At 48.5% G+C, this 17634-nt stretch overlaps 1 protein-coding gene across 9 annotated transcripts in view; it reads right to left on the bottom strand.

Moving 5' to 3' along the window:
* LOC142245626 (natural cytotoxicity triggering receptor 3 ligand 1-like) overlaps positions 1–17634 on the bottom strand; it is a 140342-nt gene that overhangs the window by 28294 nt on the left and 94414 nt on the right. For all 9 annotated transcript variants that reach the window (XM_075318508.1, XM_075318507.1, XM_075318509.1 and 6 more), the window contains one exon: positions 6586–6690. In XM_075318508.1, the coding sequence (XP_075174623.1) occupies positions 6586–6690 (105 nt within the window). The remainder of the gene's footprint in view (positions 1–6585; positions 6691–17634) is intronic.

Below are 17634 nucleotides of genomic sequence, written 5' to 3'. Positions count from 1 at the left end.
TTCCAGCCATAGAAAGGGACGCACGTATGCAGGAGTACCACCCGAAGCTGTTACTCGATCTTAGCTCGGCTTTTCCACCAAACCCCAGTGGTGCAGGTGCAGGAAGTCAATCTCCCAGTTGTAACTTGACAAACATGGGACGGTCTCGTCATCAACAGTCTACCCGTACCAGCAGCACCGTACCTGGTGCTGGTAACAGCAATTTTATTGAATCGTTTCATAATTTTTTTAGACCATCCTTTGCAAGGCCACCAGAGACAACAAGTCTGACACATAGTCAACGGCTGGAGAGGATGATACAGGAGTATCTCCAAATGAACATCGATGCCATGACTTTGCAAATGGAGCCTTGCTCATTTTGGGCTTCAAATCTTGAAAAATGGCCTGAGCTCGCCACTTATGCCTTAGAGATCTTGTCGTGTCCAGCTGCCAGCGTTGTCTCAGAACGTGTCTTCAGTGCTGCTGGGTGTGTGCTGACAGATAAGCGCACGCGTCTGTCCAGTGACAATGTGGACAGACTAACGTTCATCAAGATGAACAAGTCATGGATCCGCAAGGAATTTACTACCCCTGTGTCATCCTGGGGAGAGTAAATGCTTGTGGATTTGGAATGTGCTTGATGCAAATCTAGCTGTGAAGTGTACAACTGGGGCACAAGTGCTGCCACTGAAGGGGTGGGTGTGTGTGTGGCCCAATTTTTGGAAAAAAGGGAGACTCTGCTTGCAGTAACCCTTTCTTGCAGTGTTTTTAAAAATGAACCAAGATGAACAGATCTGGGATCAGCAAAGACTTTGCTACCTACCCCGGTGTCATCCGGGCGACAGCTAAGGATGGCGTATTTTGGAATGTGCTTGATGCAAATCAAAACATCCTGTTTGCAACTGGGGCACAAGTGCTGCCACTGAAGTAGTGTCTGTGGCCCAATTTTTGGAAAAAAGGGAGACTCCGCTTGGAGTAACCCTTGCTTGCTGTGTTTTTAAAAATGAGCCAAGATGAACAAGTCATGGTTCAGCAAAGACTTTGCTACCCACCCCGGTGTCATCCTGGGGACAGTTAAGGCTGGCATATTTTTGAATGTGCGTGATGCAAATCAACACATCCAGTTTGCAACTGGGGCACAAGTGCTGTCACTGAAGTGGTGTTTGTGGGGCCCAATTTTTGGAAAAAAGGGAGAAGTCTGCTTGGAGTCGCCTTGCTGTGTTTTACATGATTTTAGAAGGGCGTGCCATGCCTATATCTGTGTCTCCTCCTCTTTTTCCTCGTCCAGCTGTTTAGTTTTCGCATGAGTATATGTCCTTGTCACTTTCTCATGTGTTTGTGTTGTCTTGGGAGTTGTTTGGCACCTTTTGGACAACTTTGACGGTGTTATCCAGGTGTTTTTAGGTGTTTGTGATTGCCTCCCATTGTTTTCAATGGGGTTCGAGAGGTTCGTCGAACGGTTCGTCGAACGGCTAGTCGAACGGGGCACCTTTCGACGAACCGAACTCTAGGGGGGTGGCTCATCCCTAGTCGTGACGCCACCTGCGGTATGCGGCCAGATCACGGTCGCCGCCGCTGTACACTGGGGCAGATGTCACTGCAGCTAGGGTAGTCTTGCTTCCTGCAGGCGAAGCTAGGCCCCGGGGTATGATGACGGTGGGGTGGAGGAATTCGTTAGGGGTGCAGGGCTGAGGGCGACGGTAAGAACTGGACGACACATGTTGAAGCCTCCGTTTACCTTTTACTGGTATCGGGGGTAGTCCAGGAATCAGTGGCCCGGTCAGCCTGGAAGCAGCAGGGTTTCTCTCTCTGCCTGGGTGTATAAGCCTTCTTCTATGTGCAGGTCACTGTGGCTTGGAGCTTCACAGCGTCCTTCTTTTGGTTTGCTCAGTCTCTATTCTGTATGGCGGGCAGCATGAACCGGTAATAGGCCCCACTCTGTAACAGCGGCCCCGAGCTCTATATTGCGCTTTGTCTCTAGATTTTCTGGTGGACCAGGTACTTGAAGCCACCTGTCCTCTGGGAGTTACTGCTAGACCGTTAGTACCTGGCAGCCTAGGATCCCAGGACCCTGCACTTGTTCTGCACTCTGTCCTGGAAAGCTGTATGGCAGCTCTCTGACAGCGACTGTTCTCTTTGCTCTATGTTACTGTTCTGAAGTTTTTGGCTTCCTACTTCTCCCTAATCCCTCCTCCCAGTCAGTATCCCAGAGAGGCTTCCTTCAATACAGGTTATGAGCTCCCTCTACTGGTCTAGAGGAGGAAGTGGTGTTGCATGTTAGTGTACCTGGGAAAGATTTCCCCACTGTTTCCAAGCATGGCATTTCCCCCAGTGATGAGAACAACGCCACTGTGGGTCCCAAGACCACTGGGGTGCCACAAAATCATGGGGAGAGAGGGTGAAGGGGGAAAATATACAGACATTGTATGAGAAGCGGGGGGCAGTGCATATGAACACAGTATGGGGATTAAACGGGGGAAAGACATTTTGAGGACACAGTATGGGGATTTTCAGGACTGTATGTTAGTGAAGGAATAATTTTTAGAACACAGTATGGGGTGCAAGCTGGCAGAATGGGCGCAGACACATTATGGGGAGTGAGGGGGAATGAGTGTGGAGGTAGTGTGGAGACAGTATGAGATGAAAAAAATGTGAGGGGCACAAAATAGAGACTAGGTAGTGGGGAGGTTTGGAGTGAGAGAAGAATGGGTGGGTGGGATAGTGTGAGATCATAGTGAGAAGGGGTGTGTGATGAGGGGCACAGTATAGAGACTGGGCAGTATAGTGGGGACAGAGTGTAGAAGACAGTGTGAAGAGGCTGCTCAGTATAGAAAGGAGAGGGCGGTGTGGAAGGCATGTAACATTATAGAGACAGTGTGTGCGCCTCATATTTTGTGCAGGGAACAGAGTGAGGGCTAAGTATTTATTCAGGTGCACAGCATAGGGCAGATACTTCTATATAGGACTATTATAATCAACCTTCTATTTTTAAGGGTATTGTGCCGAGATGTGCTGCAGAAAAGTGGAGAAAATGGAAGTCTGCAGAGATCAGCTGTGGATGTGAAAAGTCATCATGGCATCTGAACAAGATAAAGTAAAGAAAAATAATGTCTCAGATCAGAGACAACGTCATCTATAAGGTATCTGACTGTAAATGATTATTTATTATACTAACTATTTCTCATCAGTATTGTGGTTCCTGTTTAGTCCGCAGTCTGATATCTGATAATAACTCAGTATCTCCTTACCATTGTTAAGGATGAACTGAAAGTTGTAGGATCATGTAATACAAATGTATATGGGTCTGACCTGACATTACAATGTAATGATGTACCATATTCTAATGGTGTACTAATGGGGTTATATGGATGTATTTCTGTATTGCTTATGATTCTGGTGATCAATTTCTGTATAGCTGGTGGTTTTGATAATGAATTTCTGTACTGCCAGTGGTTTCGATAATGAATTTCTGTACTGCCAGTGGTTGTGGTGAAGAATTTTAGTACTGCTAGTGGTTTTGGTGAAGAATTTCTGTACTGCTGGTGACACTGGTAGGAAATTTTCTTTACTGCTGGTGGCACTGGTGGGAAATTTCTGTACTGCTGGTGGCATTGGTGTGGAATTTCTGTACTGCTGGTGGCTTTGGTGGGTAATTTCTGTACTGTTGGTGGTTTTGGTGGGTAATTTCTGTACTGCTGGTGGTGTTGGTGGGGAATTTCTGTACGGTTGAGGTTTCTGATGATTAATTTCTTTTCTGCTGGTGGTTGTGCTGCTTTGTTTCTGAACTGCTGGGGTTCTAGCTATGTATTTATGTACCTCTGATGGTTCTGGAGATTGTATTCCTATATATTTGTATTTATTAGTTTGAATTCTGAACAAAAGTAAGAATTCAAAACTTGTAAGATTGTGTTATACATTTCTATATTAAAGAGGTAGTACATTACTTTAACACTGATGACCTATCCTTAGGATAGGTCATCATTGTCTGCTTGGACGGGGTCTGGCCCACCTGCCAGTCAGCTATTGCAGGTACCGGCAGCAGGTGGCCGGAAATGATGAAATCTGAATCAGCTCCGTTTTCTGATAGTGGCTGTGGCTGGGTACTGTGCATCCGCTCCTATTCAAATAAATAATAAGAATTGAGATTTTTCATAAATGGAAAATCTCACAAACCAGCGCTGAATAATAAGATTAATTGATATTTTATTACTAGCAGTAAAAAAATAATAATTTCTACAAAGGACAGGACACAAAGGACAAAATAATAAATGTACAGACAACAATGAATATAATAAAAACTATATTCTCGTGGGGCCCCGGCCGGTGGCATCCACGAATATTAATAAATATTAATGAAGCTAATAGTCCGACTAAAGGAACTTTCTCAGGAATAAACAATAATTACAAGAGTTTTTCCGAGGGGGTACCACGTCCGTGCTAGCCCGTATATAAGGGCAATGTTCCTTCTGGCGGGTACTTATACCAAGATGAATACTTTAATGTTAGTTAGATTAACACTAACATCCACGCTACACTCTTTCACGGTCCCTGGTTAAGGTTAAATATGCCGCGCTCCTACCTAGGAGTCTAGCGGGCAGAAGGATCAGTGCACCGGGGGCTCGTTACAGGTCCCCAGTGTATGTTACCTGACACCAACGCTGACAATGAGAGCTCCGTGAGATGTGGTCCTTGCGTGGGACGATTCTCTCTCCTAGCTGGAGAGGAAGGATTAATGCCGGGTCGCAGTTTGCGAAAATCCTTAGATCCAAATTATAGGATGCCGATTAAAAAAGTTACTATATCAGGATTGCACTGTCCTGAGATGTAGATTCCTCCGTGCACCTGCTTGGGCGTTCACCTGCCAGTGAACCGGCAAATTCCGTAGTCGGTGAAAACGAGCAGACAGTTACGTCCACTTCACAATACTAGACTGAGCAAGATCCGACGCGCGTTTCGGGGGCGTCACCGGTCCCCCTTCCTCAAGGATAGCTCAGTCATTCCATTAGAACCTATTTATAGCAAGAAGAAGAAGACTGCAGATTCCCACAGAAGAATGCAAATAAAAACACATAAAATTCATGTATAAATCATATTACATAACATATTTAGTGCAGTCATTCCATTAGAACCTATTTATAGCAAGAAGAAGAAGACTGCGGATTCCCACAGAAGAATGCAAATAAAAACACATAAAATTCATGTATAAATCATATTACATAACATATTTAGTGCAGTCATTCCATTAGAACCTATTTATAGCAAGAAGAAGAAGACTGCGGATTCCCACAGAAGAATGCAAATAAAAACACATAAAATTCATGTATAAATCATATTACATAACATATTTAGTGCAGTCATTCCATTAGAACCTATTTATAGCAAGAAGAAGAAGACTGCGGATTCCCACAGAAGAATGCAAATAAAAACACATAAAATTCATGTATAAATCATATTACATAACATATTTAGTGCAGAGATTTTTTAAGGAGAATTCCTCCAAATGAATTTTTTCAATAATATATAGTCGAAGAAACGCGCGTCGGATCTTGCTCAGTCTAGTATTGTGAAGTGGACGTAACTGTCTGCTCGTTTTCACCGACTATGGAATTTGCCGGTTCACTGGCAGGTGAACGCCCAAGCAGGTGCACGGAGGAATCTACATCTCAGGACAGTGCAATCCTGCTATAGTAACTTTTAATCGGCATCCTATAATTTGGATCTAAGGATTTTCGCAAACTGCGACCCGGCATTAATCCTTCCTCTCCAGCTAGGAGAGAGAATCGTCCCACGCAAGGACCACATCTCACGGAGCTCTCATTGTCAGCGTTGGTGTCAGGTAACATACACTGGGGACCTGTAATGAGCCCCCGATGCACTGATCCTTCTGCCCGCTAGACTCCTCGGTAGGAGCGCGGCATATTTAACCTTAACCAGGGACCGTGAAAGAGTGTAGCGTGGATGTTAGTGTTAATCTAACTAACATTAAAGTATTCATCTTGGTATAAGTACCCGCCAGAAGTAACATTGCCCTTATATACGGGCTAGCACGGACGTGGTACCCCCTCGGAAAAACTCTTGTATTTATTGTTTATTCCTGAGGAAGTTATTTCCTTTAGTCGGACTATTAGCTTCATTAATATTTATTAATATTCGTGGATGCCACCGGCCGGGGCCCCACGAGAATATAGTTTTTATTATATTCATTATTGTCTGTACATTTATTATTTTGTCCTTTGTGTCCTGTCCTTTGTAGAAATTATTATTTTTTTACTGCTAGTAATAAAATATCAAATAATCTTATTATTCAGCGCTGGTTTGTGAGATTTTCCATTTATGAAAAATCTCAATTCTTATTATTTGGTTGTACCCAGGCAATTTTTGGGGTGTTTTTTGCCTACAAACCAGCTGCAGGATTTTAAGCAGGTTTTTGGGTCAAGCGCTTACCTTTGTCTTAGGACAATTTTTAACCTATTCAAATAAATGAGGCGGATGTCCAGTCCCCGGCTCATATGACCATCCACTCTTGGTGGGAATATTGCATTAAATTATATTTTAAGTCATAATAGTGGGTCCCTCTACACTCTTTATACATTGTAATGTAATTACCTTTCCTCCTCAGTTTTTGTCTCCTCCACAGAACAGCAGTGATGATATTTATCAGTATAATCAGAGGGACAGAACAGGCAGCGATGATCTCGGCAGAGGTTCTGTCTGTAGAAATGGAAAAGATAGTGAAGGGTGGAGAAGAAGCACAATATCACCAATAAGAAATATTCATTATTACTGATTTCTTCTATAATGATGGTACAAGGCTGAAAGCCACATGGCACAGATAACACTACAGCTTATCGCACTATTTCTTCCTTCAGGATAATTATACAACAACAACAACAACAAGAGAAATCACAACATTGAGAGTCGTTGCCATCATCATCAGTACCTCGTTGCCCGTGTCGCACAACCTCATTAGTCCCAGTCACACGGACTTACCTGCCCTGCGACGTCGCTCTGGCCGGCAAACCGCCTCCTTCCTAAGGGGGCGGTTCATGCGGCGTCACAGAGACGTCACACAGCAGGCGTCCAATAGAAGCGGAGGGGCGGAGATAAATGGGATGTAACATCCCACCCACCTCCTGCCTTCCTCATTGCCGGCGGCCGCAGGTAAGGAGAGGTTCGTCGCTCCTGCGGTGTCACACACAGCGATGTATGCTGCCGCAGGAACGAGGAACAACATCGCTAAGTACGAGACAACGATTTTTGTTTTTTGGACGACCTCTCCAAAACCAATGATTTTTGTCTCTTTTGCGATCGTTTAAGGTCGCCTGTACGTGTCACACGCTGCGATGTCGCTAACAGCGCCGGATGTGCATCACAAACACCGTGACACCGACGATAAATGGTTAGCGATATCCAGGGGTGGGATTCAGCTGGTTCTGTCCAGTTCTGGAGAACCGGTTGTTAAAATAGCAACCAGTTCCCAGAACCGGCAAGAAACAGCTGCGGCGACCCGGTTCCCTGTATTCATTTGTGTTAGTGTTTCTTTAAGACACTGACACAAATGAAGCCCCGTACCTCCGCACCGCACTTCCGGGTACAGTGGAGCCTGTCTCCTCACTGATCCAGTGTGCAGCAACGCGCTGACGCTACAGAGGTCACGGCAGCGTGGGGAGGAAGCTCCTCCTACTGCCGTCTGTCAGCGTCAGCGTGCAGAGACGAGCCGCGGAGGAGGACGGAGCACAGAGGAGAAGCTGCCGGTGCTTGCAGCAGGTAAGCGCTCAGTGAGCCAAAGATGCAGGGAGAGGGGCCGCATAAGAAGGCAGCTATATGTGGCTATATGGGGAGAGGCCACATAAGATGAAGGGAAGGAGATTTTACTTTAAATTACTTGTATTTTTTGGTTGAGGAAACTGCGTGAAAATGGGTGTGGCTAACAAAATGGGTGTGGTTACATAATGGGTGTGGTTTTGAAATAGGCGGGGTTTACAGATAACCTGTTGTTAAAAATTTGAATCCGACCCCTGGCGATATCGCAGCGTGCAAAGCACCCTTAAGTCCTCCTGTAGAGGCTCATGGAGGGAGGCATGGCGGACCGTGCAGGACAAGGTCTTAGCCTCTGCAGTTGGTGTGAATGTCACAGAGCTCGTCACATTGTAGATCGCATCTTTATTTTCCTCTGGTTCTTTTATAAATCTGTAGGGGAGTGCAGCCCCTACTGAGGATATTGTTTCACTGCTTTCTGTGACGTTTTGCACTGTAGCTGCTTTCTGTGATGTTTTGCAATACAGCTTTAAGAGTCTGGCTCATAAGCAGGGGATAATGGTTTGTACCGGACTTCCCCCTGCTGCCTGAGCTGACTTGGTCTGATCGGGGTCTGGGACTGAAGAAACAGGAAATGACTAGGGGATTTTCCAATATGTGCTGTAGTGATGGGCAGTCCGGCTCTTTTTGGTGATCCGGTTCCCATGGCTCCGCTCACCTAAAAGAGCCGGCTCATTTGGATTGCTCTTGGTGCCCTATTAAATATGTGTTCACCCCAGGTGGACACATATTTAAAATTATAGTAACGCTGATGAAACCCCGCCCACCCATGGATAAACCCCGCCTACTTACTAGGGACCAATTAGATTGTTGATTGATCAGGGTTTTGTTGTGGGTGGGCAGGGTTTTAGCGGCGAAAAGAGCCGTTTAGAGAATTTAGTGGCTCTCTCTGAGGATCCGACTCCTGTCAGTCACAGCAGGGAGCCGGATCTTTGTGTCGGATCGTTCCCGACCGACACATCACTAATGTGCTGAGAGAAGGCAGAGATAGGAGAGTCAGAATCCAGCCTGCTAGAACTCTGTGCCTGATGAGCCCAGCTGTTCAGCATAGTTGAGAGAAGAATCCTTCATTGCCCTTCTACAGCGAAGACAGAACCTCCGGACTGATTATCCTTGTAGCGGACGAGTCCTGCGGACGGATTCGTGTGTGAGTACCCGAGTACAGTGGTGAATGAACCAGTATAGGCCTCCATAGTGAGAGTGTGGTATCCGCACGGTCCCTTTTAGGGGAGGCCAGCCAGGTAGTGGATAGAGTAGGATGTGTTAATGTTGTATATTTGCACAATGTTGTATTACTAATTGTATTTTTATTGTTTATTGTACTAGTTGTGGCAACCTAACCTTTCTGCCTCAGCTAAAATATACAAGACTGAACTTGGAGTTGTCGCTTTTACCATTTGTTCCCTGCCTCCCTAACGCATAGCCGCGCGGCAGCGTACATTTGTTGCCCGATCAATAAACACCCTTTTTTGGTTTATCTGATAAGTCTGTCTGATCCCGTGACTTGCTCTGCAAAGCGAGGGCCCTCGGTTCATCGCTTCAAATGAATTGGGGTTTTTTTTCCAGCTAAAGTCCATGTTGAACTTTACAGTTTGCATAGGTTCTACTAACCCACCACTGTGTATTTATTGCTGTGTTAATACCCTTCCTAAGTACTGATGGACGGACTTGCAGATATCCAGGTTTGGCGGGACTAAACGGATAAAAAAACATTGGTTCTGGCCCAGAATTGATCCCGGATATTTGGCCGGATGCTGGCCACAATATAAGTCTATGTGAGCATTTAAAAGATGGTGGTAGAAGGGATAGGGGATTGGAGCAAGTGCACTATACTTACCAAACCTCCGGCGTGGCTGTGACTGCTCGTGGGCCGCTCACTCGTCTTCCATAGCCACTCATTACCTTCATGCATTCTCACTGCTTCCCCCCACCCACCGGCAGCCCCGGCGTTTGTGATTGGTTGCAGTCAGTGTGGATTATGTCAGACTTGGGTGTTTTGGGGGATAATAAATTGGTGAAAGAGGGTGTTTTTTTGTTTTTATTTCAATTAAAAGATTTTTTTGGTGTTTGTGTTTCTTTTCCCTTACAAATTAGTAATGAAGGGGCCTCATCGACGCCTCCCATTTCTAATCTAGGGTGTATTGGCAGCTATGGGAAGTTAATAACTAGTGATGAGCGAGTACTAAAAAGCTCGGGTGCTCGAGGCTCGGGCCGAGCATCCCAAGACACTCGTGTACTCGGCCCGAGCACCGAGCCCAATGTTATCCTATGGGAGACCCGAGTATTTTTATGAAATGACCCCCGGCAGCATGTAGAAACCCTAAAAATGTCACAAAAGTCTCAGAAGAGTGCTCAAATGACATGGCAACAGCATGGGGAAGACCCCTTGAAGCATTTATCACTCAAAAGTCACAGCTGTGAACAATTGTTTCTGCGTTTTACGCCATTTTTACGGACTCACCAGAAAACCTTCCAAAATGACACCAAAATGATTTTTCATGGCGTAAATGTTAAGGGCACATACCCAATAGTGAGATAGAGCTAGTGTATGTTACTTTTGGAGATTACATGAAAGATTTTCCGTGAAAACATTGTGTGGCACTTCGATGTCCCTGAGAAGAGACGTACATGAAGGCCTCTTGAGTCTAATGTGCCCATTTTGAGGAAGTGGGTCTATTGTAGTATAGCCCTTTGGCAGGGCAGCCAAAAATTGGGAGGCTCCACGTTGTCCCTGGATAGAGACGTGCATGAGGGCCTGTAAACCTGAAGTGCCCATTGTAAGGAAGTGGGTCTATTGTAGTATAGCCCTTTGGCAGGGCAGCCAAAAATTGGGAGGCTCCACGTTGTCCCTGGATAGAGACGTGCATGAGGGCCTGTAAACCTGAAGTGCCCATTGTAAGGAAGAGGGTCTATTGTAGTATAGCCCTTTGGCAGGGCAGCCAAAAATTGGGAGGCTCCACATTGTCCCTGGATAGAGACGTGCATGAGGGCCTGTAAACCTGAAGTGCCCATTGTAAGGAAGTGGGTCTATTGTAGTATAGCCCTTTGGCAGGGCAGCCAAAAATTGGGAGGCTCCACATTGTCCCTGGATAGAGACCTGTTAGGTTCTTAGTGCGTCCATGCTTGCATTTAAAAACCGCACGTGTGTGCCTGTTGGTGGCAGCGTTCAGGTGCACTTGTGTGCGTTTTGCACAAACTTGGATATAACGCACAAGTCTAGTGAATACACATCAGCACAGCATTGCAAAATGCGCAAGGGCGTTGGCAACGAACAAGGAAGTGGACGTGATGGTGGTGCAGGCAGAGACCGAGGTCGTGTGCAAGCTCTAATTTCGCCACAACAAAGGGCCACATCTACTCGCTCGCACGTCCTGTCCCAAATTCTTGGGGACCGCAGCAGTACACCGCTCTTGAACCAAGACCAGTGTCAACAGGTTGTTAGTTGGATAGCGGATAATGCTTCCAGTCAGATTGGCACCACCACAAACACTCTGTCTTCCACACGGTCAAGTGTCAGTAGCCGTGATACTGCACCGCACATTTCAGAACCTGATTCTCCTTCCTACCACCAGGCCAAGTACACGTCCACGGACATTACTGATCCCACACTTGGACACTCGGAAGAGCTGTTCATGTTTCCATTCGCACATTCTGGCCTCTCGCCAGCTCCTGTTGAAGTGGGCCATGACGAGATTGTATGTACAGATGCCCAAATATTTGAGCAGCCACATTCTCACGAAGTTGGCAACGTGTTTTCAACAAGAGGTGGATGATGATGAGACACAATTGTCAGGAAGTCAGGAGGAGGAGCAGGGTGCGGAAGAGGAAGACGACGTTGTGGATGATCCAGTAACTGACCCAACCTGGCAGGAGGATATGCAGAGCGAGGACAGCAGTGCACAGGGGGAGGGAGGCGTAGCATCCCAACAGGCAGTAAGAAGCAGGGTGGTGGCCCCAGGCAGACGTCAGGCAACCGTTCCCCGGAACAACAACACGACACAAGGTGCCTGTACAAATGTTAGGTCTTCCCGAGTCTGGCAGTTTTTTAAGTTGGCTCCAGATGATTCTAAAAAGGCCATTTGCAACACCTGCCATGCCAGCATCAGCAGGGGTACCAAAACTAGCAGCCTGACCACCACCAGCATGATCAGGCACATGTCAGCCAAGCACCCGACTTTGTGGGATGTACAACAGAGTCGAGGAGCAGTGCTTGCTGATGTCACTGCTACGTCTTCGCTGGTTGTGCATGCGAGCCAATCCCCTGTCCATGCTGCCCGCGAACAAGCCTCCTCCGGCCCTGCACCTGCAGTTGCCCACGCAGAAATAACACCATCATCAAGCACGTCCTTGTCCCAGCGCAGCGTTCAGTTATACATTCAGCAAACCTTTGAACGCAGGCGCAAATACACTGCCAACGCCCCACATGCCACACTTCTAAATGCTAACATTTCGCGACTGCTTGCGCTGGAAATGTTGCCTTTTAGGCTGGTGGAGACAGAAGCATTCCGCGACCTGATGGTGGCAGCTGTCCCACGTTACTCGGTCCCCAGCCGCCACTATTTCTCCCGGTGTGCCGTCCCCGCATTGCATAACCACGTGTCACAAAACATCACACGTGCCCTGAACAACGCTGTTTCAGCCAAAGTCCACCTAACCACAGACACGTGGACAAGTGCTTGTGGGCAAGGCCGCTACATCTCGTTGACGGCACACTGGGTTAATATTGTGGAAGCTGGGACCCAGTCTGAGCGAGGGACGGAACACGTCCTTCCCACACCAAGTTTTGCAGGCCCTACCTCAGTCAGGGTTTCACCCACACTCTACAGCTCCGGAATGTCATGCTCCTCAGCCTCCTCCTCCTCCTGCGCATCCTCATCCACTTTACCCTCCACACCAGTCCCAAGCTGGAAGTGTCGCGGGCGGAGGAGGGGATGCTGCGCTCTCCCACTGCTCGGGTCCGGCTGCCGCTGCTCTACGGCTGCTGCTGCTCGGTGGCTCGAGCGATGGCCGGATCCCGGGGACTCGAGCGGTGCTCCTCGCCCGTGAATGAAAAGGGGTGGTTTGGGTTTTGGGGATATTGTCCGTGACGCCACCCACGGTTGTGGTGATTGTGTGGACACCACCGCTGCTCTGGACGGGGATCCCGGGAGCCTGTGACAGGGAGCAGCTTTGTTGTTATTTCTCCCCTCCGTGGGTAGGGGGGTTGGTTGTCCCGGGGCCCGGTGATGGGGTAGAGATGGATGACAGGCGGGTTGCGGGGCCTGATGAGGTGCAGGGGCAGCGCTGTGCCGCACGGCACGGAGGTACTCACTCAGCCAAATAATGATGACACAGTTCACGGTAAAACAAGCGGCTGGATGGACGGGTCCCTCGGACGGCTGCGGTTGTTCCTCCGTGCAGGTTAGTGATGACTGTCTCTCCCTGCACCTAAGTTCAGTGTTGGTAGCGATGGGTTCCCACCGGTAACCCGCTCCCCAACCTGGATATGGGCCGGAGGAGCCCCTTTTGCCCACAGGCGCTGGCCCTGGGAGACGGTTGCCCTTGGCGGTGGCGGTGTCTTCCCTTCACGGTTGGACGGTTGCCTTCTATCGGGACTTGGCTGTTTGGAAACCCGGAGGTCCCCTTCACTAACGGATTTGGCAAATTCACGGCGACTCCAAGCCCTGCCGGGATCCGAAAGGCCCCTGCCAATGGTGCTGGCTTCTCTTTGTATACTGGTCCGGTACCGCCGGGTCACCACCCGTCCACGGTCCTTACGGCAGACTCCAATTGGCCTCCACTGCAGACGGTCACCACATCCTGCCAACCTTGCTGTCCTGTCCGGGCCACACACCCGGACCAACTTCAGGCTCTTTGCTGTCACTTTTCTCCTCTCTACTACTTTCCTCCTTCCACTTCCTTAGCTTAACTCTCACTGCCTGTGTTTTCCCTCCTCCAGGACTGTGAACTCCTTGGTGGGTGGAGACCAACCGCCTGGCTCCACCCCCTGGTGTGGACAACAGCCCCTGGGGAAGGCAACAAGGATTTTGTGTTTTGACTATGATGTGCCTGCAGGGAGTGTGGGGTGTGTAAGTGTTGTGCTCTGTGGCCCTTGGCTTGTCCAGGGCGACACAGAAGCACTGCAGCACTGCCTCGGCGAAGCGGCAACAGGCTGTGCTGAAGCTAATCTGCATAGGTGACAAACCCCACAATGCAGAAGAGGTGTGGACAGCTCTGAAACAGCAGGCAGATCACTGGCTCACACCTCTGAACCTAAAGCCAGGAAAGGTTGTGTGTGACAATGGCCGGAACCTGGTGGCGGCTTTGAGGCGAGGCCAGCTGACATATGGTCCATGCGTGGCCCATGTGCTCAACCTCGTGGTTCAGCGGTTTCTAAAGTCATACCCAGAGCTGTCTGATCTGCTGGTAAAAGTTCGCCGCCTGTCTGCACATTTTCGAAAGTCACCTACTGCTTCAGCCGGCCTTGCCGGCTTTCAGCGCCATTTGCATCTTCCGGCTCACAGACTGGTGTGTGATGTCCCCACGCGTTGGAATTCAACTCTGCACATGTTGGTCAGGATATGTGAGCAGAAGAGGGCAGTTGTTGAGTACCTGCATCACCTAAGCCGTAGGGAAATGGGTCAAACTCCACACATAACACCTGAGGAGTGGAGATGGATGTCCGACCTATGTACCATCCGCCAAAACTTTGAGGACTCCACCAAGATGGTGAGCGGCGATGACGACAATATTAGCGTCACCATACCGCTTCTCTGCCTTCTAAAATGGTCTCTGCTCAAAAATAAACATCATGCATTGCAGGCGGAGCGTGATGAGTTGGAGCAAGAAACAGTAGTGGGTGTGGGTGATAACACACAGCCCAGCCTCGTCTCATCACAACGTGCAGTGGAGGACTATGACGAGGAGGAGGATGAAGACATGGAGCAACTCTCCGGCCAAATTGAGGATATGACATGCACACCAGTCATATCCTCGGTTCAGCGTGGCTGGCCAGAGGACAGGGTAGATGATGAGGAGGAGGAGGAGGAGGATGACAGCATGTTCAGTCATCGTGTTGGTCAGGATACTGAAGTGATGGCTGTTAAGAGTCTGGCACACATGGCTGACTTTATGGTAAGCTGCCTGTCTCGTGACCCTCGCGTTAAGAACATCTTGGCCGACAATCATTACTGGTTGGTAACACTGTTAGACCCACACTAAAAGGAGAACTTTATGTCTCTTATTCCCGAGGCGGAGAGGTCAGGCAAAATGCAGCAGTTCCAGAAGGCCATAGTCACGGAAGTAGGCAAAGCATTCCCCTCACAAAACGCTAGCGGCATAGGTCAGGAATCAGTGGACAACCAAGGCGTACAGCCGAGAGGGGCACAAGTCCAATCCGCCAGAGGTAGGGGAACAGTCTTTAAGATGTGGGACAGTTTTCTCAGCCCCTCACGTACCACAGCCCCTGAGGTGCGGGGTAGTGCCACAAGAAATCCTAAGTTTGCCCAGATGCTCAAGGAGTACCTTGCAGATCAAACAACTGTACTCCGACATTCCTCTGTGCCTTACAATTAATGGGTATCCAAGCTGGACACGTGGCATGAATTGGCTCTCTACGCCTTGGAAGTCCTGGCCTGCCCTGCCGCTAGCGTTTTGTCAGAGCGTGTTTTTAGTGCCGCAGGTGGAATCATTACAGATAAACGCACCCGCCTGTAAACTGAAAATGCTGACAGGCTGACTCTGATCAAGATGAACAAGGGTTGGATTGGGCCAGACTTCACCACACCACCAGCAAATGACAGCGGAATTTAAAGTTTGTAACGGGAATTTGCCATGTACCTCTACTCACCCATGGTAACACACTTCTGGACTTTGGCTAATCGCTGGACTGCTCCTCCTTCTCCTCATGCGCCATCATGATGACCGTTACAATAGTTAGGCCGTTGCTTCAGGTATACCCCCAGTGGTAAATTTTTTCGCCCATTCTTTCAGAATGGGCATTACAACAACAGGGGACCCGCTCCTTTGCAATGGGAACAATGTTTTGAGGCCCTCATGCACATCTCTATCCAGGGACAATGTGGAGCCTCCAAATTTTTGGTTGCCCTGCCTAAGGGCTATACTACAATAGACCCACTTCCTTACAATGGGCACTTCAGGTTTACAGGCCATCATGCACGTCTCTATCCAGGGACAATATGGAGCCTGACGCTGCCACCGACTGCCACACACGTGCGGTTTTTAAATGCAAGCACGGACGCACTAAGAACCTAACAGGTTTTTAGGAGCGACAATTACTGAGAAGTCTGACACTATCAGGACTGTTTTAGACTGTGTACACCAGCCCCAGATATGATGAAGGCTGGTATACGGTCACCACTAGGAATGGCTATATACCCTGCCTGCCTGCCTGCCTGTATACTGCTACAATAGTCCTGACAAGGACTCTTCTGGTCACTAGCCTGTATTCCGACCTGGCTATACCCTGCCTGTATACAGCAACAATAGTCCTGAGAAGGACTTTGCTACTGTACTCCGACCTGGCTATACCCTGCCTGCCTGTATACTACTATAATAGTCCTGAGAAGGACTTCTGGTCACACTGTTTGCAGCCCTGCTACGGAAATAACTATAAAGGGCCGCAAACCTTTCCCTGAAGCAGCAACACTCTCCCTGCACTGACTGTCTGGATGGCTGTGTGCAGAGCACAGCGCGCCGGCCGGTATAAAGGCTCGGTCACGCTGTGCAGGCTGGCCAATCACTGCAATTCCACAACTAACAGGGCTGTGGCATTGCAGTGGTCTGCCAGCCAATCCCTGCATGAGGGCTGGCTCTCAAAAGAGCGCCAACATGCAGGGATGAAGACCACGAGTACAGCACGAGTATCGCGAGATTACTCGGTCCCCGCCGAGTAGCCCGAGTACAGTGATACTCGTGCGAGTACCGAGTAGTAACAAGCATACTCACTCATCACTATTAATAATCCCTTATTATCCTGATTGCCACTGCACCAGGGCAATTGGGAAGAACCTGGAAAAGTGCTGGGATTGTCACATCTTATGGATGCATCAATCCTGGGCAGCTGCAAGCTGCTATTTTTAGGCTGGGGGAAAAATAAGCATGGGCCTTCCCAGACAGAGAATACCAGCCCTCAGCTGTTGGACTTTATCATGATTGAGTATCAAAATTGGAGGGGACCGCACACTGGCTTTTTAAATTGTTTATTTAAATAATTAAAAAAAAGCCGCATGCAGTTCCTCTTATTTTAATACACAACGAAGGTAAGCGCAGGGCTGGATGCTGCAGCCTGTAGCCATATGCTTTATCTGTGCTGGGTATCACAATACGGGGGGGGGCCCTACACCAATTTATATATTTATTTTTATACCACAATAGTGACCCGCAGAAAGGGTCTGTGATCGCAAGCAGTCAGATGCTGTCACACAGGCTGGGGGCGTGTCTGACTGAAACCATTCACAGACGCCAGGGCAGCCGGTGGGTGGGGGAAGCAGTGAATATGGAGGAGCAATAATGAGGAGCTCTGGAAAAAGAATGAGCAGCTGGGAAGCAGTTACAATGAGTTTACTTAATTTCTATTTTTTCTTTATTTTTTTTTATTTTCCAAGTTGCTGGACCCAGATCATTAGCTAGACCTGAGAACTCCGGGCTACTCGGATACTTTGAAACTGTGCGGATCCGGACTTTGACAGTCTGAAGTCCGCCCATCACTATTCCTAACAATCCTGTAGCGCCCCTGAACCCCTCAGGGTCCTACAAGGTTCTGCATCCCCACCAGGATGCAGGGCCTAACCCATAGGGGCCAGAGACCCAGTGCCGGTAACACCAAAAACCCAGGTA

Source organism: Anomaloglossus baeobatrachus, chromosome 7 (genome assembly GCF_048569485.1).
Source record: "Anomaloglossus baeobatrachus isolate aAnoBae1 chromosome 7, aAnoBae1.hap1, whole genome shotgun sequence".
NCBI classification, from domain to species: domain Eukaryota; kingdom Metazoa; phylum Chordata; class Amphibia; order Anura; family Aromobatidae; genus Anomaloglossus; species Anomaloglossus baeobatrachus.
This window is presented reverse-complemented; position numbering and strand designations above follow the sequence as displayed.